This window comes from Lynx canadensis, chromosome F2 (assembly GCF_007474595.2).
Source record: "Lynx canadensis isolate LIC74 chromosome F2, mLynCan4.pri.v2, whole genome shotgun sequence".
Lineage (NCBI taxonomy): Eukaryota > Metazoa > Chordata > Mammalia > Carnivora > Felidae > Lynx > Lynx canadensis.
In genome coordinates, this window is record NC_044320.2 from 19,675,658 (window position 1) to 19,699,270 (window position 23,613).

At 35.1% G+C, this 23,613-nt stretch overlaps 1 protein-coding gene across 5 annotated transcripts in view; it reads left to right on the forward strand.

Moving 5' to 3' along the window:
* TAF2 (TATA-box binding protein associated factor 2) overlaps positions 1 to 23,613 on the forward strand; it is a 102,850-nt gene that overhangs the window by 50,362 nt on the left and 28,875 nt on the right. For all 5 annotated transcript variants that reach the window (XM_030304577.1, XM_030304578.1, XM_030304581.1 and 2 more), the window contains 5 exons: positions 2,110 to 2,220; positions 7,076 to 7,269; positions 7,888 to 8,027; positions 11,125 to 11,194; positions 20,008 to 20,117. In XM_030304577.1, the coding sequence (XP_030160437.1) occupies positions 2,110 to 2,220; positions 7,076 to 7,269; positions 7,888 to 8,027; positions 11,125 to 11,194; positions 20,008 to 20,117 (625 nt within the window). The remainder of the gene's footprint in view (positions 1 to 2,109; positions 2,221 to 7,075; positions 7,270 to 7,887; positions 8,028 to 11,124; positions 11,195 to 20,007; positions 20,118 to 23,613) is intronic.

The window sequence follows — 23,613 nt, forward strand, 5'->3', positions numbered from 1 at the left end:
TTTGGTGTTGAAGAGTATGAGAAAGACATGTTGAGGATAAAGCAGTGCTGAGAAAGGGACATTTTGGGTTTGTTTTGTATAAAGGGAGAAGAAACTTGAAGCATGTTTGGCACAGAGAAAGGTATCTTTGGAAAGGGAGAGATGAAATATTCAAGTGGAAGCAAGTCAGCATATAAAAGATCAGGCGCAGTGTAAATTCTGAAGATACGAGCAGAGGGTGGGACATAGTCGGGAGTTCATTTTAGAAGAGATAAGAACATTCCTTTTTCTGAGGCAGGTGGAAAGCAGACTGAGAGGAAGTGAAATGGTAGATGCTGAGGGGGATATTACGTAAGGTGAGATTTTGTATGATAGAGGCAGAAGTAAAAGATTACCCAGCAACATTGAGACACCTGCTGAGAGTAGAAGTTACGATATAATTATAGTGAATTTCATCAGCAGAACAGATTCAGAATGAGCCAGGTTTGGGGAAAGCCAGTATTGGTGTAATCAAAGTAGTCTGTGACATCCTGTTATTTTACACAACTGAACATTCTGTACTACTTGTTGCTCAGTTCTCTGTTGCCACTTCACGAATTTGTGGTATGAAAACAAGTTAATTTCTGTGTCTTCCCAATATGTCCCCTCCATTGTGCCATTGTGTGTCTGTATACCTTAGTTTGGTGTTTCATATTGGGAGTTGTGTCCCATTAGTGTGGGGAATGAGATCATTTAGGAAGTTTTGGTTTGTTTGCTTTTTATTTTTTTTTTTTAATTTTTTTTTTTAAATTTTTTTTTTTCAACGTTTATTTATTTTTGGGACAGAGAGAGACAGAGCATGAATGGGGGAGGGGCAGAGAGAGAGGCAGACACAGAACCGGAAACAGGCTCCAGGCTCTGAGCCATCAGCCCAGAGCCCGACGCGGGGCTCGAACTCACGGACCGCGAGATCGTGACCTGGCTGAAGTCGGACGCTTAACCGACTGTGCCACCCAGGCGCTCCTGATGGTTTGCTTTTTAAATAAAATGGTAGGCAGTATCAGAATGCAGCACATATAATAAACATAAAGGGTTTTTTGGTTTTATTTTTTTAGTTAGTATACGTGACATTTATGTGTGCGTAGACTGGGATGTAAATATATTTCTTACTGTAGGTTGCCATCAAAAACATTGGGAAACTAATGCGTTTAGAACAGTTTATCTTTCACATAATACTTTGAGTGGCAGAAAAGAGAGAGAAAAGATTACTGTCTAAACCAAACTTGAGTCCCAAAAGGGCAGAACAGGCATAGGAAAGGTATTTCTTGGAAAATAAATTATTTTATAACAATTGTTGTTCTTATAGCATTAACGGTGTCTTTTGTTGCGCTGTTGTAACACTGACTATCCTGTTGCTTCTGGTCCTTCATGCAAGCAAAGGAGCCACCCTCCTATTTGTCCCTCTGTTTGGAAAATTTGACTATCTTGATCAGATGAGCATAGTCCAGATCTCCTTGCACACTGAGGACTTTGATGACTATTCAGCTGTGGCTCCATCTTGAGTTTAAATAGTTTTGTTTTACTGGTAAAGGTTACTGCTGTGTGAGTCAGGTTTCACTTCCTTAGAAAAGTTGCCTACAAAAATTTGGAAAGGGGAAACTTAGGCTGGATTTTAGATAATTTACCATTTTTCTTTAGGTTTACAGTGAGGTGGTGCTGCAGAATCAATGTCTCTCGGACTGATGATTGAACTCTACTAACTGTCATAGGCATTCAGCTGCTGTATCCTTTCATCTTAAAAACGGTTGTGAGGAAAGGAAGCTTTCAAGTCAGCAGCTAGCTAAAATCATCCATCTCGGAAGTAGAGTAGGAGTTGAATAGTAGTCTCTCTGGTGTTAAAACCTCTTCCTTTTCCACTGGATTTATAGGATTTATATTACCTATAGTTTAACAAATGAAGACAAAGGCGCACAGGTGACAGAGTGCAGTTCCCTTGGTTTGCTTCTCGGCTCTTTGGTTGCAGTGTCCATGTTCTCAGTGGGAGGGGGTGGGAATTAGAAGGGTTGGGTTAGGCTCTATCCAGATATTTCAGTGAATTGTAGTAATGAAAGAGGTTATATGCTTAAAAAAGTTTTTGTTTTTGTTTTGTAGACTATGCCAGTTGCAATGGCTTTATTGAGAGATGTTCACAACCTTTGTCCCAAAGAAGTCTTAACGTTCATTTTAGACTTAATCAAGTACAATGACAACAGAAAAAATAAGGTAAGATACTTTAATGAATATTATAACACCTACCTAGTGATGTTTGATTTTTAAAGAATATTTAGACTGTGAAATCATTGTTGAGTCCATGGTACTTAAAATTTCTACAGTTAGAAACATACAAATGTGATTTATTACAATGACCAGTGGAAAACAACCCAAGATTAGTTTTTTGGTTTTTTTTTGTTGTTGTTGTTTTTAACGTTCCTCATACCTGTTATAAGATGGAGCTATTAGTGTATCAAATTTAAGGGAGCCAAGTAAAACTTGCTTTGGTGAAGTCTGACAACCCAATTTTATTTTTATTCCTTTTTTCTTTTACCATGGGATGCACAGAAAACAGTTTCCTCTTGGAATAACTTGTTCATTGATGAATTTAACTCTTTTGTTTTTTTACCACAGTATGTGTTTATTAATTTATTTATTTGCAAACAGCTATTGAGTGCTATTCATTTTATCTTGTTATTATAACAGTCAGCAAATGTTTTTGAGGCTATATGCTATGCTAGGCAGTGTACTGTGTTTAAATAGAAGGAAGAGATGGTAAGTGCTGTCCAGAATTTCATTTATTCATTAAATATCTAGTGATCAACTGCTGTATATCCCAGTCTGATTCTGGACCCTCACAGATTCCACCTGATGGAGAAATCAGACAAGTAAAACAGCAACAGTCATCCATAGTGGAAATACATATACACAGTTTTCTAGGAGAATTCGGTTTTCTGGTACCTTCCAAGGCTATAGAGAGAATGACTCAGGGAAGTTTTATATGTAAGTGATGACCCTCAAACGGAGTCATAAAGATGAATAGGATTTTTCCCAGTCTGTGAATGGGGACAGTCTTGGAAGGTTATTCTAGGAAGAGGGAACAGGATATATAAACATGTATCTGGTAGGATAAGTCAAATTCATGGAAAGTTTAATGAGACATTACAAGAGTAAAGAAAAAGTGATAAGTATGTTTATTAAAAATGGTGATTATTAACGAAAGTCAAGAAGACCAATTTTTCCTCAGCATAGTAGAATAACAAAGATTTAAGCTAAAAAGAATCTTTAAAAAAATCAGTGCTTTAAAAGTACATTATAGTTGATAGACTTTTTCTTTCCATTTTTGAATACTGTTAAAAAAATTTTGTAAGATTTGTTCCTAGTCTACTGATTTGTTTTGACTTGTCATTTATAACATTCCTTTCTTCTGCACATGAATTTCTTTTACTGAAGATACAAGGTTAGGATTTTGGATGATATCAAATCAGATTATATTAAGATGGAATGGGGAAAAACTTTGTGCATTTGTTTATGTCAGTTTTCTTGTTTTGGGGGTGTTTATGTAATTTTTTTTTTTTTTTTTTTTTTTTTTTATTTTAATTTTTTTTTTTTTTCAACGTTTATTTATTTTTGGGACAGCGAGAGACAGAGCATGAACGGGGGAGGGGCAGAGAGAGAGGGAGACACAGAATCAGAAACAGGCTCCAGGCTCTGAGCCATCAGCCCAGAGCCTGACGCGGGGCTCGAACTCACGGACCGTGAGATCGTGACCTGGCTGAAGTCGGACGCTTAACCGACTGCGCCACCCAGGCGCCCCGGTGTTTATGTAATTTAAATCATGGTGGCCCCAGTACAGTACTTGTACTTTGTGAAGTGATTTCACTTACCTTAATTCTTTTAAACCTTACTTATTCTGTAGTTGGCAAATGAAAGCAAACCACAGAGGTCGAGAGTCTAAGATTACACAGCAAGTATAATCTGGGAATTGTGCTATGTGCTGCTGCTGCCCATCTGTGTGGTGATCTATACCGTGCTGTTTTACATGATGCAATCATATATGTCATTAATGATTTTTTAAGGTGCAGCATAGTGATAGATTACTAAACTTTATACTTCATTATTTTTCTCAGAACAGTGTAAGACTCAATCTGTTTTAATCTTGAGCAGGCTAATCAGGTGTTATGGTTAGTGGCAATAAATTAAGATTAGCATCAGATGTGTGAGATAGATACTATTATCTCAATTTACATGTGAGGAGATAGAAGCTAATAAAGATTTACTTAGGGTAATAGGTCACGTGTGTGGCAGAACCAGGAGTTAAACCCAGATCTGTCTGATATCAAAACTTATTCTGTTAAAAATTGCGGTTGGGAAAAAAAGACTTGGTTGTCATTTAAAGATCTATAGATTAATGGATTAAAATTTTAAGAACAGTTGCGATTAGATGGATCCCTAAGAATATTGCATCAATCGTTTTATCTGTTTTTTAAAGCACCTCACTTCCAACCACAAATGATTTATTACTGAGGGCTTTGGTTAAGGATTTGTTTTTTTTTAAGTTTCACTACATAGATATAAAATTTTAAAAGTGCATGAGAAGAAATGACAGGGTTTCTACAAGTAAAATTAGAGATACAAAACATTAAATGCCAAAAAGAAGTTGAGAGTCGGGGCGGCGGGGGGGAAATATTTAAAAAAATTTTTCAATATCTCATTAATTGGCAGAACATAAAATTCAGTATTCCGGATGAGTTTTCAAGAAGACTAAAATTTAATCCCTTTGAAGCCTAGTTATTAGCCATTTTATATGATAATCTTTTATGCATATATTCGTATTTCTAATGAATCACATGTTTCTGAAATTTCTGTTTTTTCAAGTGTGGTACACAGAAATGGGTTGAACTATTCCTGATTCCAAAGGGTCATTGTTAACATCCGACAGTCTTTGCTGTAACACACTGATATTGATGCCTTCGGGTTTTTTTGTTTTTTAAGGAATTTTTGCTGTATTTGAATGTCTGCTGCCCCATGTGTGTTCTACATATTACTTCTTCTTCCTCATCTCTTAAAACCTTGAGGTGATCAGATTATCTCACTTGTTCAATTAAGATTATAGTAGCTGTGAGAATTGGATGTGGTCTGAGGGATAAATGTTAAATCTTGGTTTTCCTCCTTCACCCACGCTTCCATGTCATTTTTAATTTGTAAGTTATTTCTGTGATCTGAATACTTTGGTCAGAAACAACAGTTAAATAAATGGGCTCCTGCTTGGTTGGCAAAGTAGTTATCAGAGGTAGCAACGAAGCGATCAGAATACTTGAAGAAAATGTATAAATATAATTTGAATAATCTCTGAATAGAAATGGTCTTTTGGGGTGGGGTGCCTGGGTGGGTCAGTCGGTTGAGTGTCATGATCTTGTGGTCTGTGAGTTCAAGCCCCGCTTCAGGCTCTGTGCTGACAGCTCAGAGCCTGGAGCCTGCTTCACATTCTATGTCTCCCTCTCTCTCTGACCCTCCCCTGCTCATGTTTGGTCTCTCTCCCTCTTTCTCTGTCAAAAATAAACGTTAAAAAAAATTTTTTTTTTTTTAAAAAGAAAATCGTCTTTCAGAATTTGAAACAAGGCTTAGAACCTGGAAAATAAAAAGTTGATAAATGCAAAATGTTAAAACAAAATTAGCATGACATAAGTCCATGACTGTTTTCTCTGGCCCTGGAGGAAAGAAATAGGACTTAGAGACTGAAGCTTCAGTGATTAATTTTGCAGTCATTAAAATGATTTGAAAACAAAACTTTGTTCAGAGTGAACAGGTGTGGAGTATTTTTTTTTTATTTGTTGTTTATTTTATTTTTTTGCCCAGTGTCTAAACATAGAATGCGTAGGGATTCTGTCATTACATATGTCCCTGTGGCCTTCTGGCTCCATGGTGGAAGTCACAGGGGCAGTTGTTCCTCTTCTGTCTCCTGGTAGCTTGCGTTGCCATAGCATACTCCCAACACTGATGATAAAATTGAATTTGCTTGCTCCATATTCAAATTCCTAGGCTAAAGTATCTGATTTGCTGAGTTTAAATCAAGCTACACCCAGATTGCCTTTCAATACATTGCTTCTCTGGGAATTGACTGGGATATGGATTTAGAAATTAGTATTTTTTGGATGGTTGTCCTGTTTCTCTGCCTTCTCTTGCTAGAACTTGCATTTGTATGTCTTCTACATCAGCCCTCTACTTTCCTTTTCTCTCTACTTTAGATCTGCCTTTTTGCTTAGAATTTCAGGAGTTTTTTTTCCCACTGTTATATTCCAATTTACTTTGATTCTGAATCTCTGCATATTTCTTTCTTTTTAAAATATGTTATGCTATTGCAGGGTGCCTGGGTGGCTTAGTCCCTTAAGCGCCTGACTTCGGCTCAGGTCATGATTTCACTGTTCAGGAGTTTGAGACCCGTGTTGGGCTCTGTGCCGACAGCTTGCTTCGGATTCTGTGTCTCCTTCTGCTCCTCCCCAACTCATGCTCTGTCTCTGCCTCTGTCTGTCTCTCAAAAGTAAATAAGCAATAAAAACATTTAAAATATGTTATGCTATTGGAAGGCATACCATTAGTTATTTCTCAAATGATGTTCATGATAGTTTTGGGATTTTTTTCCCTTCTTTTCCTTGCAAAATCTTTTTCCACTAAGTTATTTCTTACCTTTTGTTTGTTCTGGTCTTTCTTTTTTATGTTGATGCTTTCCTAATATCTGGTGATCCTTGATTATAAATTTATACGTAAGAGTAGAGTTAATAGCTGATTTCAAGTTCTGTGTTACCAGTAGCATTCGTGGAGCGTTGTCTTCCTTGTAGAGGAATCTAGGTAGGTGACTGTAAGAGTGCCTCACATGTGGTAAATACTAGTTGAATAAACTAACGTATTACTAATTAGTGAGTCTCTTTCACTCTTTCTCCCAATGTACAACTACACAAAAGGCATAAATAATTCCCAGAGAACTTGCTTGTCTTTTCAGATAAGTTACGTTCTGAAGTTGTAAATATTTTATTAATTTTTGAACAGAAGTGTGAATTTTGTTTTCTTGTGATCATTTTTGGCTTAGTTTTCAGATAATTATTATCGTGCAGAAATGATTGATGCCCTTGCCAACTCTGTTACGCCTGCAGTCAGTGTGAATAATGAAGTTCGAACTTTGGACAACTTAAATCCAGATGTGCGACTTATTCTTGAAGAAATCACCAGGTTTTTGAATATGGAAAAACTTCTTCCAAGTTATAGACATACTATCACTGTCAGGTATGATGAAAGTTACTTGCTTTTATAAGAGAAATTTATTCTCATTGTAGGAACTTAGGATATAAAAGAAAATTAAAATGCTATATGATTGTACCATCACAGATTATTACTGTTTTGGAGAATAGCCTTCTAAAATTTTCCTCTTGTAACTAAATACATTTTTTAATTATGTGACAGATGTTGTATATGTAGTTTTTGAATTATATCATAAACACTTTGTCATGTCTTCAGAAGTTCTTCATAAGCATTATTTTGGATGTCTGCATACTCTTTTTATCCCATTGGATAGAGTATAAACATCTCTGTTGTTAAGCTTATTTAGATGCCTTTTCACTTCTGTCAACTTGTTAATAAATGGCTATCAAAAAATTCTATTTTTTTAGGAGTTTGCTAAAAAGTTGATTCACTGGTTCAGACATCACCACCAGTTCTCACTTTCCATATATGTTATCGACTAAATTACTGCAAAAAATTAATGCTACAAAATTTAAAAAGATGGATTCAAATCATATCAGTGTTTCAGTTTACTGTTAGAGATTAATTCCTAATGCCTGGGAAATAAGTTTGATACAAAATACTTTTATAAAAATATTTAACTGTAAATACTATGTTTCCTAGTTGTTTGAGAGCCATAAGAGTGCTTCAGAAGAATGGACATGTGCCAAGTGATCCCGCTCTTTTTAAGTCTTATGCCGAGTATGGACACTTTGTGGACATTAGGATAGCAGCTTTGGAAGCAGTCGTTGATTATACTAAAGGTAATGCTTTAGAAATATATGCTCAGGGTCCTTGAGTGGCTCTGTCAGTTAAGCATCTGCCTTCAGCTCGGGACATGGTATCACAGTTCCTGAGTTCAAGCCCTGCATTGGGCTCTCTGCTGGCAGCACAGAACCTGCTTTGGATCCTCTGTCTCCCCCACTGCCCCCCTTTCTGTCCCTCCCCAGTTCATTCTCTCTCTCTCTCTCTTTCTCTCTCTCTCTCTAAATAAATAAATAAATAAATAAATAAATAAATAAATGTGTGTGTGTGTGTGTGTGTGTGTGTGTGTGTGTATGCATGCTCATATCATTTCAGAAATGTTTACTATTTAAAGCTGTCTTCATTATTGGGGTTGCATATTACAAATAATATGAGATATTTAAATTTTAAATTGAAAGAATTTTTGATAAATGTAGAACTTTTATAAGAATTAATAAGTGATAGAAAATAATAAAATTACAGATATCTTTGGTCTTTTAAGAAATCAGTGTATCATTCTATAGGTTTAATTCCATGTTATTAAACTAGAAGAAGATTTTGGGGAAATTTCTAATTAAGCACTCAAGAAAACATCTTGTGCCTTTCAAAAGTTTGTGAAAGTAGAACAAGATACGTACACAGAAGTCTCCATAGGGGGATTAGGCAAGGCTTTGTGAAGTTGAAGAAAACATAAGACCAAAAAATGAATAAAACAATATTATATATCTAAAACATTTAAAAAGATACAGGGCAGAAAAATAAAGAGATGAAAATATTAAAAATAAGTCATAAAGAATAGAGCGAGTAGAAGAAAAGCAATAATCCAAAAAATAATAGAGTACTAAGAAAGGGTATGAATGAAACTTCCTACGCCAGAGTCTGATAAAATTTAAAATTTGAAGGTTAGGGAAAGAATGTGTAAGTTCTTAGGAATATCAGAACTCAGTTATTATATAGGATAAAAGAAAAATGTAACCTGTGACTTCTTCACAATATGAAGAGTTCAAAAGACCATAAACAAATAGCTAACATAATGTTTAGGGAAAACTGCAATCCTGCATTCTCTTTTTTGCCCAATTGTTACTCACATAGACTTAGATTAAAGACTTAGATGTACATTTCCTTTGTAACATTCTTAAAATTCCCAGAGAATTCCCAGCTGACCTGGAAGTGAATCACATTATAACTCAAGATTGGTGAAAGTGTGAAATGTGACTATGCCTGTAAAATAAAGAACTGAGCCTAGGGGCGCCTGGGTGGCTCAGTCGGTTAAGTGTCCGACTTCAGCTCAGGTCATGATCTCGCGGTCCGTGAGTTCAAGCCCTGCGTCGGGCTCTGTGCTGACTGCTGAGAGCCTGGAGCCTGTTTCAGATTCTGTGTCTCCCTCTCTCTCTGACCCTCCCCCGTTCATGCTCTGTCTCTCTCTGTCTCAAAAATAAATAAACATTAAAAAAAAATTAAAAAAAAAAAAAAGAACTGAGCCTAAATATTTGTTAACATGGTTGGACAATTTAATGGAAACTTCAAAAATAATTCCTTAAAAACAACATGCAAATATAAGAAATATGTCATTTTAATTTACATCTAGAATTTCAGATTATTGCACCTAAATATGGGAAGAGTAAAGAAGGTAGAGTGTGTTGTACTTCTCATCTGACTATGGAAAGAGAAGGAGTGGTTAATTTTAATATGTTAATAGAAGAAATATACTCAAATTTTTATAATTTTTTTGTAAATTTCAGAAGTATGTGTATAGTCAAATTATAAAAGGGTAAGAACAAAGTGTGTATCTTATATATGTTGAGCTAAGTTCAGAAAGGACGGTCATTTGTTCTTTTTATTGAGGGTTAAAATAATTCTTTCTTTTAAGAAGTGGTGAAAAACAGTGATCCTCTATCCCTCTATCAGTCTTCAGTTTTGATTTGACATTTTACCAATTTGTGAAATCTAGAAGTTCTGAGATTTACCAAATATGCCAGTATTTCCAACCTTCTTTCCTAAGGGACATGAGTGATGTTTACTGTCAAATAACTACAAAGATTTCATGCATTAGTACTACCTGAAATGAAATAGAATGCTAATATTGTCATTTCCAAAAGAATGCTAAGTCAATAAGTACTTAATTGAGAAGTGCTTTGGTGTTATCCATGAATCTAGATCATTAGAAAGTAAAAAAATGGAAGATATTAGAAATAAAATTCTGATAATAAAGCTTTTCAAATCATAAAAGCATAACTTGTTGAAAAGGTGGATGGAAATAGCTAACGAATGACTTTATTGAGGTATATTTATAGCACGATTTTATGTGTTATTGAAAAGTTAAGGCTGCTCTTTAGTCTCAAGTGAAAGAAACCACTTGGGTAAAAACAGTTTTTCATATTGTATACTGTAATATAGTTGAGGTGCCATTGGGTATCAAGTTTCCCTATAATTTGATTTAAACATCTAGAAACACAGTTTTATTTAAACATATTTTTCCATTTAGAATTGCTCATCTTTAATTTAGGGTTTTTAATATAATTTGCTTTATCTTGTACTTGTCATTGATTTGAACATTAGTGAAAAATATGCACTTGGTTCTGTTTTACGTTTTGGCTATATGAATGAATGAAATTTACAAAGTGACTTTTCCTACGGAAAATGTAAGAAGGTGCGTACAGCTTTCAACTCTGAAGACAGCTAAGGCATAGCCCTAAATATTAAGTGTAAATTCCCTCCTTGTCCCTTACTATTTCATTTGTTATAATTAGAAGCAAATATATTTCTTAAGTTAGAGAAAGACAAATACATGATTTCACTCATGTGGACTTTAAGAAGCAAAACCGATGAACATAGGGGAGGGAAAGGAAAAATAAGATAAAAACAGGGAGCAAACCATAAGGAGAACAAACTGTGGGTTGCTGGAAGGGAGGGGTGTGGGGGGATGGGCTAAATAGGTGATGGGCATTAAGGAGGACACTTGTTGGGATGAGTACTGGGCATTGTATGTAAGGGATAAATCACTAAATTCTACTCCTTAAACCGTTACTACCCTATATGTTAACTAACTTACTAACTTGGGTTTAAATTAAATAAAAATAATAAATAAATAAAATATTTCTTAATTTTTATTTTCAGTGGACCGGAGTTACGAAGAACTGCAATGGCTACTTAATATGATTCAGAATGACCCTGTCCCCTACGTAAGGTTAGTTTTTGTGCTTATACTATTTTGATTTTACAAGTCCTAAAGTAAATTGAATAATTTTGGAAGATTATATATGAACAAAACAAGTTTTTATTATTTTCAAAAATAGAGGAATACGTTATTCATTTATTAATGTCTTTTTTATGTGTTTTTTTTTAATTAGATATGCTTTTGGAAAGACATTTTTAAAAACACGATTTGTTTCCTCTTTTTTTTTTTAATGTTTATTTTTTGAGAGAGAGAGAATGAGCATGAGCAGGCGAGGGGCAGAGAGAGAGAGGGAGACACAGAATTCCAAGCAGGCTCCAGTCTCTGAGCTGTCAGTACAGAACCTGACATGCGGCTTGAACTCACAAACTATGAGATCATGACCTGAGCCGAAGTCAGAGGCTTAACTGACTGAGCCACCCAAGCACCCCCAAAAATATATTGTTAATAAAGTTTATTCCCTGCAATTTTACATACAACTTCTATTATAATTTAAAGAAAAGCTTATATAGCAGTTTGTACTGTACATGGTATATCCCTTATGTGCTGATTGATTCAGTCTGTTTTAAAAGTGAGAAAAGTGTCTTGGTGTATTTCATTTGTTCCTTTCTATCTCATATAAATCTCAATTTTTATTACATAGACTTAGTATTTAAAAAGTATAATATTTAAAATTTAGAAAATAAGGGAAAATAGAAGAAAATCCCAGTCCTGACATAATAGCAGTTTTCATTTTTGTCTTTCTTCTAGTCTTCATTGTCTTTACTTCTGCTGCTTTTGCAAAGTAGGATGTTCATAGTATATTTGAATAGGATTAAATTTTTGACCATGTCTGTCTTCCTTTCTTTGTACATGTTAGGCATGTAAATTTTTGTTCATTTGTTTTAAGATTATGACTTCATAAAATAAAATTTGAGTCATTGAGAGTAATTTAGATTATAGTCCTTCCAGTTAAGCTGCTCTTTTTTTTTTAAGTTTATTTATTTATTTTGAGAGAGAGGGAGAGAGAGAATCCCAAGCAGGCTCTGCACCATCAGTGCAGATGCCTGGCATGGGGCTCACCAACCATGAGATCATGACGTGAGCTGAGATCAAGAGTCAGAGGCTAACCGACTGAGCCACCCAGGTGCCCTACAGTCCCTCCAGTTAGAAACAAGAGCATAGACCTAAAGATGTTAATTATCTTCCTCAACTTTACATATAGGTTGGCAGAGAGTTTTCTTTTAAAAAGTCAAACTGCTTTCTAACCTCACTGAATTGCATCTGGGCATGAGGAGTCCATCTAAGAGATTACAGCTTCCTAACAAAGACATTGTCTTTACCAACAGTTGTTTTTCAAGTTGGTTGTAACAGTGAGTTCTTGGTTAAGTCACCTTATTCAGTGGTTTATGTTTTACATTTCCCTTCCCACTTCCCTTCTCTCTTCCCTCCCCTCTTTCTTCCCTAACCCCAACCCAACCCTAACTATTTCAGGTGCTTATTATATACATATCTTTGTATGAAGTTTTGCTGTTAATTATTTCATAGTTCTTGATTTGTGATGTAAATTGTAATTTAAGTGATTTTTCCTTGTGATTGAGGTGTACTAAAAGGTAAGGTTGACATGGACAAAAATACTCATCCATTCTAAGGTACATATTTATATAATAAATAAAAAAGAGGATAAGCAGGAAACCAGCCTCATCTCTTATCTGACAGAGTTCATGCATTTGAAAATTTATAAGATCCTATTGATAGCAGGTAGGAACAGAACTTATAAATACAGTATAAACAAAGCTCATCATGTATTCATTTCTGTTTTCAGTTCACAACATCAGAACTAACATTAAAGCGTGTATTTCTGAGATCAGGGAATTATGTTTTGAAGACCATTTTTAGCAGATTATAATACTATGTAGTATTTAAAGTTGCCCTATTGTTAAATTATATGCTATGTGATTTAAATGATTGCTTTTGAAATACTGTTGTGAAACAGTGAAGAGCACTGTTATTTATAATCTGAACTGAAAATCTGTTTAAAGATGTATTTCATGATTATATTTGACATTTTTCTTCTTAGTTGATGTGATTCATTTATGTCATCAGTAGGGAACCTCTTAGCCTGTACTTAATATCATCTAGTCTGTAGTTACATTCTAGTTAAAAAATTCAGCACTTCTTTGAAAAATCTTTAATGTTAATGGTCAGAGGATAGAAGTGTTACCATGTGGCAGTTAATGTATGTGTGTATTTTTTGGTATCTTGGGACATCTGTCTATATTTTTGTGTTTTCTTCTGTGTTTTTTATTTTATTTTTTAATTAATTTATTTATTTTGGGAGAGAGAGAGAGCGCACATGCACACGAGCAGGGGAGAGGCAGAGAGAGCATCCCAAGCAGGCTGTGCAGTGTGCATTTTGAGAGAGAGGGAGCATTGTCTGAAGTAGGGCTCAAACTCATGAACTGTGACATCATGACCTGAACTGAAGTCAAGACTCAGTTTAACCAACTGAGCCACCCAGCAGGCACCCCATCTTCTGTGTGTTTTATACTTTGAATAGGAACTCTATCCTTTTTTCTTTGTTCCCATCATTACTCTTTCTCTCTTTTTCTTCCTTCCTTTCTTTCTTTCTTTCTTTCTTTCTTTCTTTCTTTCTTTCTTTCTTTCTTTCTTTTAGATATAATTGACATAACGTTATGTTGGTTTGGGCATATAACATAATGATTCAATACTAGTAAATATTGGGAAATGATCGCCATAATAAGTTAACTGCCGTCACTGTACATAGTTACACATTTTTTTTCTTGTGATGAGAACGTTTAAGATCTACTCTCTTAACTTTCAAATATGCAACACAGTATTAACTATTGTCACCATGCTGTATAATACATCTTTATGACTTACAACTGGAGGTTTGTACTCTGATCTGCTTCATCCATTTTACCTCCCTTCACCCTGCAACCACCAGTCTGTTGTATTACTTTTTCTTTAACTCGGTAAGTAACCATAATACAGATCTGCTATGTTCTGCCATATTTATTGGATAGAATTATTAAAGATAGGTAGGGGCTCCTGGGTGGCTCCATGAGTGAAACGTTCAGCTTTGGCTCAGGTCATGATCTCATGATTCGCGAGTTCAAGCCTGGTGTCAGGCTCTGCACTGCTTTCTTTCTTTCCCGCTTTCTTCCCCGCTTATACCCTCTCTCTCTCTCTCTCTCAAAATAAATAAAGATTTAAAAAAATTTTTTAATAGGTAAATTTTTTTTTAATTTAAATTTTTTCTCTTAAAATCAGTGGCATTACTCTCTCCTACCCCAAACACAGCATTTTGTTTTTATGGCCCTTGGTTGATTTTTTTTTTTAATTTTTTTTTTTTTTCAACGTTTATTTATTTTTGGGACAGAGAGAGACAGAGCATGAACGGGGGAGGGGCAGAGAGAGAGGGAGACACAGAATCGGAAACAGGCTCCAGGCTCTGAGCCATCAGCCCAGAGCCCGACGCGGGGCTCGAACTCACGGATCGCGAGATCGTGACCTGGCTGAAGTCGGACGCTTAACCGACTGCGCCACCCAGGCGCCCCGGCCCTTGGTTGATTTTTAAACTCCTAATGATAAAATGGCCTTCAGTGAGAATTAAATTTTAAAAATGTATGTTGATTTTCTCTGTCATTATTATCATATATATCAGAATTACTGGTTTTGGTAGAATTAGATAAAACTGAAGAATTCTGGGGTGAAACCTTAAAGTCTGGAGGAAAAAAACCCCAGATTACCTGTAATTACTCCTTGATGCTTTAGAGGTGAACGTGAATATTGTTTCTACAAGGATGCATCTTTGATTCCCTGTACTAGGTAATGTCCCTCAAGTCATGATTGCCCATAAAATCCTACAGTTCTTCCTAACCTTAAGTAAAGAAATACTTGCTATATATGTGTTAATTTTATAGCTGGAAATCTTTGATTATCTTTGCCGCATGGGAATAGAATTTCCAAAAAAACAGAGACCATGTTTCCTTTGGTCTCTGTTCTAGAACATAAGCATGGTGCCTTATATACATTTGATTCAGTACGTGTTAAACAAGTGATTGGATGCAATTTTTTACTATTTCCTCTAATCATACAATTGGCTTTTTTCTAATCATATGTTTGTTTAAATGACGTCATATGTTAAAGAGAAGTGCTTTTATCTCTGTGTTGACAACTGTATATAGAAAAAAGCTTTAAGGTATTTATTTTGAATTGTGTGGGGAAGTTCTCAGTCTTTCATGTTAGTTTGATGTTTGATGTTTTTATTTTTTTAATTTAAATCCAAGTTAGTTAACATACAGTGTAATAATGATTTCAGGAGTAGAATTTAGTGATTCATCACTTAAATCTAACACCCAGTGCTCATCCCAGCAAGTGTCCTCCTTAATGCCCCTCACCCGTTTAGCCCATCCTCCCACCCAGCACCTCTCCAGCAACCCTGTTTGTTCTCTGTATTTAAGAGTCTCTTATGGTTTGTCTTCCTCTCTGCTTTTATATTATTTTTGCTTCCCTTCCCTTATGTTCATCTGTTTTGTTTCTTAAATTCCACATGAGTGAAATTATATACTTGCCTTTCTCTAACTGACCTACTTCATTTTGCTTAGCATAATAATACTCTACTTCCATCCACATTATTACAGATGGCAAGATTTCATTCTTTTTTTTTAGCTGAGTAATATTCCATTGTATGTATGTATGTGTATGTACTTATGTATGTTTATACATACACACATACCAAATCTTTATTCATTTATTAGTCAACGGACATTTGGGCTCTGTCCATACTTCGGCTATTGTTGATAGTACTGCTATAAACATTGGGGTTCATGTGCCCCTTCAAATCAGCAGTCCCGTATCCTTTGGATAAATACCTAGCAGTGCAATTGCTGGGTTTTCGGGTAGTTCTATTTTTAATTTTTTGAGGAACCTCCGTACTGTTTGTCAGAGTGGCTGCACCAGTTTGTGTTCCCATCAGCAGTGCAAAAGGGTTCCTCTTTTTCCACATCCTCACCAACATCTGTTGTTGCCTGAGTTGCTCATTTTAGCCATTCTGACAGGTGTGAGGTGGTATCTCATTGTGGTTTTGATTTGGATTTCCCTGATGAGTGATGTTGAGCATTTTTTCATATGTCTTTTAGCCATCTGGATGTCTTCTTTGGGCAAGTGTCTATTCATATCTTCTGCCCATTTCTTCACTGGATTATATGTTTTTGGGGTGTTGAGTTTGATAAGTTCTTTATAGATTTTGGATACTAGCCGTTTATCTGATATGTCATTTGCAAATGTCTTCTCCATTCTGTCGGCTGCCTTTAGTTTTGCTGATTGTTTCCTTTGCTCTGCAAAAGCATTTTATCTTGATGGGGTTCCAATAGTTCATTTTTGCTTTTGTTTCCTTGCCTCTGGAGATATATCAAGTAAGAAGTTGCTGCATCCAAGGTCAGAGAGGTTGTTGCCTGTTTTCTCCTCTAGGATTTTGACGGTTTCCTGTCTTACATTTAGGTCTTTCATCTAAGAACCTAAGAAAGTGGTCCAGCTTCATTCTTCTGCATGTCGCTGTACAGTTTTCCCAACACCTCTTGCTGAAGAGGCTTTTTTCCATTGGATATTCTTTCCTGCTTTGTCAAAGATTAGTTGGTCATACATTTGGCAGTCCATTTCTGGGTTCCTTATTCTGTTCCATTGATCTATGGTCTGTTTTTGTGCCAGTACCATACTGTCTTGATACAGCTTTGTAATACAACTTGAAGTCCAGAATTGTGATGTGTCCAGCTTTGGTTTTCTTCTTCAGGATTGCTTTGCCTATTCAGAATCTTTTCTACTTCCATATAAATTTTAGGATTATTTGTTCTAGCTCTGTGAAGAGTGCTGGTGTTATTTTCATAGGGATTACATTGAATGTGTAGATTGCTTTGGGGTAGTATCCACATTTTAACAATATTCTTCCAATCCATGAGCATGGATAGTTTGATGTTTTAAACGTAGTAATAGGGTTGTCCACTTTAATTGTATAGTTTTCTCTCAGTAAAAGATTTTTAGATTGTAGGTCAGTTCTTCATTAATATATCTTGAGAACTAAACTAAATAAATGCACTTAAGTTAAGCTAGATAGTCACCTGACAAATTACTAATACTTTTTTTCTTCATAAAGTTTGCTGTTCATTTTACAAGTTTGATAAGATAGAGAAATAATCTAGATGCATAATTGTTAAATAAATAAATCTAGGTGTACTATTTTTAAACTAAAATGAAGTTTACGTTTTTTAAAATTACAGTTTCCTTTCAGTGGGCATGACTTTTTAAAATACTCATATAAATTTGGAAAAATATCAAATCACATTAAGAAGAAAACTTTCAAAAAGCCTGTAATTATTTTAACCAGAAACACTTAACATTTTGGAGTTTTGTTTTACACTTATTTCTGTGCATGTATATACTTTTTACATTGATAGGAAGAACTACTATATTCTCATTATAATGGGTAGGGATTATATTTAAAATAACATGGAATGATATTATGGTTTTGGAATCAAGCATACATATGATTACAGCATATCACTTCCTCAAGAGACACACATATGTCCTGTGCTTTTTCTCTTGAGAGATTTTGAGCATGTTTTTGGTTTTGATTTGACTCCATTTCTTATTGGTAGTGATTGGCAATAGATTGGACTAGCCTACCAGGAAAATTCTCAACTGTTTAAGGAAATAATAGGATGTTTTTGCTGCTATGAACTTGACATGATCCTATGACTTTCTCAAGATTTGCTTTAGATCTGTTCTAGTTGTCTGAAGCATATGCTTATTCTGAATTTTTATGTTTAATCTCTGTAAAATTAAGAACAAAATTCTCATTGTTTTCCCTTAAACCTATCTCCTCTGAGTATTGCTTTGGATGTTTTGTCATTTATAAATACTTTGTAAAAGCCTTTCTTCTATTATCTAAACTTTAGAGAAAAACAAAACTTTTGATGAAATGTTTAATTTGATAAAAGTAATATATGTACTGATCATTATTGCTCTTTTAGTGATCAAAGACCTCCTCAGTGCACTCCTTACAATTCATTGGCTCGGCTGTCAAGGGTTTATAATGATCTGAGTAAATACCATAAAGTTCTATCAGTTGGGCCCTCCCACTTTGGTATTTGGGGTAGCTGGGAAAGCAGCCAGATAGAAACTTAAGTTTTCTTCTTAATGCAAATTAAAAGTATAACAGCATTAACATGCTCTAAAGAACAAACTCATCCATATTTTTAAAGATTATTTACCTGTAATACTGGTCTATTCTTATAGACAGATTTTGAGATCCTTAAGGACAGGAATTGTGTTTATTTATAAAGGTACAAAAATATGGATATGACATATCCATGAAGATAAATATCCCTTTCACATTACCCATCTGTAAATTACATCTATAATCCCATTTCACTTTTTGTTCTCATAGCTTTTCAATAGTCTTTTATACAGTCTTAAAATTTCAAAGCACTAAAAGATAGTAAAGAGAGTAAAAGATAGTAAAAGAGAGTCCATCTCTTTTAGTTTTATAGACATGAAATTGAAGCCAAAAGGGGTTAAGTGTCTTAAGCTGCAACCTAGTAGTTTCACTTTCTTCCCATTTCTTTTTTAAGTACAAATCCAGTTTGATGCCTTACCACCAACAATTAAATATAAAAACTTCCTGGGTTCACCATTAAGGTTTTGCTAATCTCATTTATAATTATAATCTAAGTTTCTTTCTTCTCCAGTTATATCCAAGCATCCCATTACTCCGTGGTCTTGAATCTCTTGAGCCCAGGCCTGGCTCTTATCCCTGCACTAAATGCTAGGCTATGGCCATAGCTTCCTTGCTTCTCCTTTTCTTTATCTTTTTCTCTGGCATCTCCTACTCATAACACTGGACATTTTCTTTTTCCAATTTTGTTTTGGTCACATTTCCCTATTTTTAGAAGACTACAGAAGTGTTCAGGTAGCCTCTCACAAGAAGTAACTCTGAGTAGTGGAATTTCACTGTTACCCTCCATGAGGATACTTTTACTAATGAACTCTTCTAAATTTCAGCTCATTTTGAGGAAACCTTTTTGTGTGGTCTCCATATTTTAAATGCTTCTGCACATCTCCATGCTTTACAAAGATATCATAAGAATGCAGTTTATATTCATTTTATTATTTCAGTGTAGACTTCTTGGCCTGTATGTGATCTCCCCCCACCCCTCCACCATGTAAAGATTTTTCTATTTACTTACCAGTCTGTCTTTAAAAATTTTTCAAGGGATGGGGACATGGGTGGCTCAGTCAGTTAAGCATCCGACTCTTGATTTCTGCTCAGGTCATGATCTCACAGTTCATGGGATTGAGCCCTGCGTTGCACTGGCAGTGTGGAGTCTCCTTGGGATTCTGTCTCCCTCTCTCTCTGCCCCTTCCCTTGTTCATGTGCACATGTGTGCTTTCTCTCTCTCTCTCAAAATTTAAAATAAACACTAAAATATATATATATTAAAAAAATTTCTAGGGAATATAAAATGTTCATTTTAGAAATGAATAGGAAAGGTTGGTTAGGAATACATAGAGTCAGTTTTAAAAGACCTCGTTGTACATAAGGCCATTTTAGAAAGAACAAACCCACTAGAATTTTTTTAGTGGATTAACAATAGTAAATATTTAGGATGTTTAAGATAATGTCTTTGAAATGAAATTAAACTTAAACACAAAGGTAGATGTAAGAAGAGAGGATAAAATAGGAAGGAGGAACTACAGAAAATTTTTAAATGTGTTTCATGGTCAGCAAAAGTTTGCTGACATAAGATTCTATCTTTATCTTTCAGACATAAGATTCTAAACATGTTGACTAAGAACCCACCATTTACTAAGAACATGGAGTCTCCCTTATGTAATGAAGCCTTGGTAGATCAACTTTGGAAACTTATGAATTCTGGTGAGACAGCAGTAGCTTTTAAAAAATTTTTATTATTAGAATATTTTCATTTTACAACAGGTTTTCGTACTTAAGGAACTATGGTTAATCTTTTGTCTTTTTTTTTTTTTTTCTTTAAGAAGGATACTTATCACATCTTCCTTCACAGTGGTGAGCATGATAATATTTACTAAGGGTATATTCACTCATTTTGCCTCACAAGGTGGTTGAGGAAACAAAAATATTCATTTATGTGGAAGTATCCCAAATGTTCAAAGAGCTGTAAACATGAGTCTGCAAAGTATTATTATTGTTATTTTTATTTCAGAAGATTACACAGTGGAAAAATAGGTCTAGTGACCTTTCCCAGAGGTAACCAATTTCTTGTGTATCCTTTCAGGAACAGCACATGTTGTTATTGTTGTGCATGCTGGAGACCGTGGTATCTCATCACAGTTTTGCTCTATTTGAATGAGGTCAAAGGGCAGGATAGCCTAATAGTGCTCTTCAGTACTAGACTCTGGAACCAGTTTGATGAGGGTCACATCTCAGCTGAATGATTTACTCAGTGTGACTTGTCTAAGCCTTTGTTTTTCTGTTTATGAAATGGAGATGATGGTACCTACTTCTGCACACTGAAAATTAAATGAGTTAATATTTGTAAAGCACAGTGTATTCATATCAAGTGCCCAAAATGTTGTTAAATTTATGTAGTGATGACATCATTATGCTTCTCAAATATTTGAGCTGTATGTAGTTCCTATTTTGTAAGTCTTTCATATTCTTTGCCAATTGAATTTTTTGGTCTTTTCCAATTGACTTGTAAATGTTGTATATATTTAAAGAAAATTTGCCTTATGGCTCTGATGTGTTGAAATTGGATTACTGGTTTTGGTTTAAAATTCAGTTAAAAGGTAAATTTAACTGTTCTAGATAGATGGTGAGAGAGCAGTTGCTATTCTAGTATGTGTGTTACTTCATCTTCTCCTTACAATATTGGAAAATAACATGTCCTACCTGTTTTATTAGTGGCTACTTCACTAAATCACAACTAAATACCAAGTTCTGGTTCTTGAAAAAAAATTACTTACCAGCATTGTGATGTTAAGTAATTGCACGACTTCTGTCCCTCAATTTCATAATCATAGTGCAGTGCCCCAAGTAAAGACACCATAGTAGATATTTCGTTGAAATACAGTTGTATGGAACTTGTCCTCAGAGTATTTGGAAAACAGCACATAAACCAGTTTATATGATAAAGCTAAATTATTTTTCTAATGGTTTCCGTAATCCCTAGGAAAATGTTTACATGGTGTTTTATTTATATTTTGCTACTTGTGGTCACACTGAAGACTGTTATGATTACTGTCATTTAGATCCAGGGGATGAACACAAGGTCAGGAACTTGTAAAGGATTATTTAACAGTTAATATGTAGCACAAACTATACTGTGTTGAATGTATTCTTTAAAAAAATTTTTTTTAACGTTTATTTATTTTTGAGACAGACATAGAGTGTGAGCGGGGGTGGGGCAGAGAGAGGGAGACACAGAATCCGAAGCAGGCTCCAGGCTCTGAGCTGTCAGCACAGAGCCCGATGTGAGGCTCGAACTCACGAACCACAGGATCATGACCTCCGCCAAAGTCGGAGGCTTAACCGACTGAGACACCTAGGCGCCCCAGTGTGTTAAATATATTCTTAACAAGAGTGCTTGATTCCACGACTGAGATGGATTGTAACTTTGAGGAAGGCATAATGAAATACAAAGAATCTTACCACCGTCTAAGGAAGATTTCTTGAACAAAATAAATACACATTTAAGATTAATGGAACAATTCTTTAAGACATTTGAAGCCCATTGGAAGGTTGTGGTTATACAAATTCAAGCTCTGATTGATGCTTAGTATTTAATTTTGATAGTGTTCACTGTGAAACACAGTTGCTGCTTTGAGTTGGAATTTTCTATGACAGTAATGTAAACAAAACAGATCTGTGAGGTTGTGGTCATAAACAATTTACTGCTCAGCTCTTCAGAGCTATAAATTAGATGGGAGCAGTATGAACAGTGGGAGTGGTGTGAATAGTTGGGAGAGGTTTTTTGTTTTGTTGTTTAGTGTTTTGGGAGAACATTGGACGTTGGGGGACAGTGGTTAGAGGATTGCTCATTTCCCTTCCACACCTGAGCCTCTGAGATACATGAATGAATCCGATCTAGGAAATCCCCTTTTTTGCTTAATTTTTAAAATTTCTTTTTTAAAAATTATAATGGTAATATAATCATGTTACAGAGTTTTATCTGAACAAAAAGAAGAAACAGTATATTTGGCCTATAGGGAAAAAACGTTGTGCGTAGTTTTAATGAAGGTTTAAAAATAGCATTCTATCATAATAATTTTTCATATTACTACGTTATCTTCTTACTAGTAATCGTTTTAAGAAGTTATAATGAGAATTCTTTTGTAACAAGGAGGTAGGCCATCATCTAAGTCCTTAAACCTGCTGAACTCTGTCTGCCCCTCACTCCCTATTGGGGCTCCTGGGTTATATGGTCATTTGAGATAAACATTATCTTGATTTACATATGTAAATCAAACTGTAGACAGTAGGGGTTTAATTAAATACATTTATTTATTTCTGTCCTATTCCAAACTGGATTTGAGATGTCTTGACTTTGCATAGTTATATAATTTGGTGAACCCATTTGAAGTAGCATAGGGAGACAGTACCATGGCAGTTAAGAAAAGATCATCTTAGAATAGGTGGTCATCAGATGCTTTTGAAGAATCAAAGTTTGCTTGCTTAGCTGGTTTCAGAAATTTCTCAGTAAGATAGTAATTTTGGTAGGATACATAGTATTAGAATTTTGAAAATTGTGGGGCACTTGGATGGCTCAGTCGGTTAAGCATCCGACTTCAGCTCAGATTATGATCTTGCGGTTTACGAGTTTGAGCCCCACATCAGACTCTGTGCTGACAGCTCAGAGCCTGGAGCCTGCTTCAGATTCTGTCTCTCTCTCTCTCTCTCTCTCTGTCCCTCCCCCTACCTCACGCTCTCTCTCTCTCAAAAATAAATAAAAACATAGCCAAAAAATTTTTTTAGAAAAAATAATTTTTAGAAAAAATATTTTTGAAAATTGAAATTTGAGAATAAGACTAATTATATGAACTTCTATTCATGTTCTTTTTTCTTTCATCTATCACTCAATGAATATTAGTAATACTCTTTTTAGAAATATACTAGGGAGACTTAGAGCTGAAAGTTACCAAGAGGGACACCTGGTAACTGAGTCATTCTAATGGCCATGTGCTGGAAGCAAGGTTCCCAGACTTCTGTTTTTGAGATCCTAGACTGACTGCCTGGTGTCTAAGACTCTCTGCTTGGTGTATGGTAGCTCCACTTAGCCTTATGTTCTGGGTGCTGCTCTGGTATCATCCCAACGGTTTTGTTTTAAAGCTTCATTTATTTTTTTTTAATAAAAAAATTTTTTTTAAGTTTGTTTATTTTGAGAGAGGTAGAG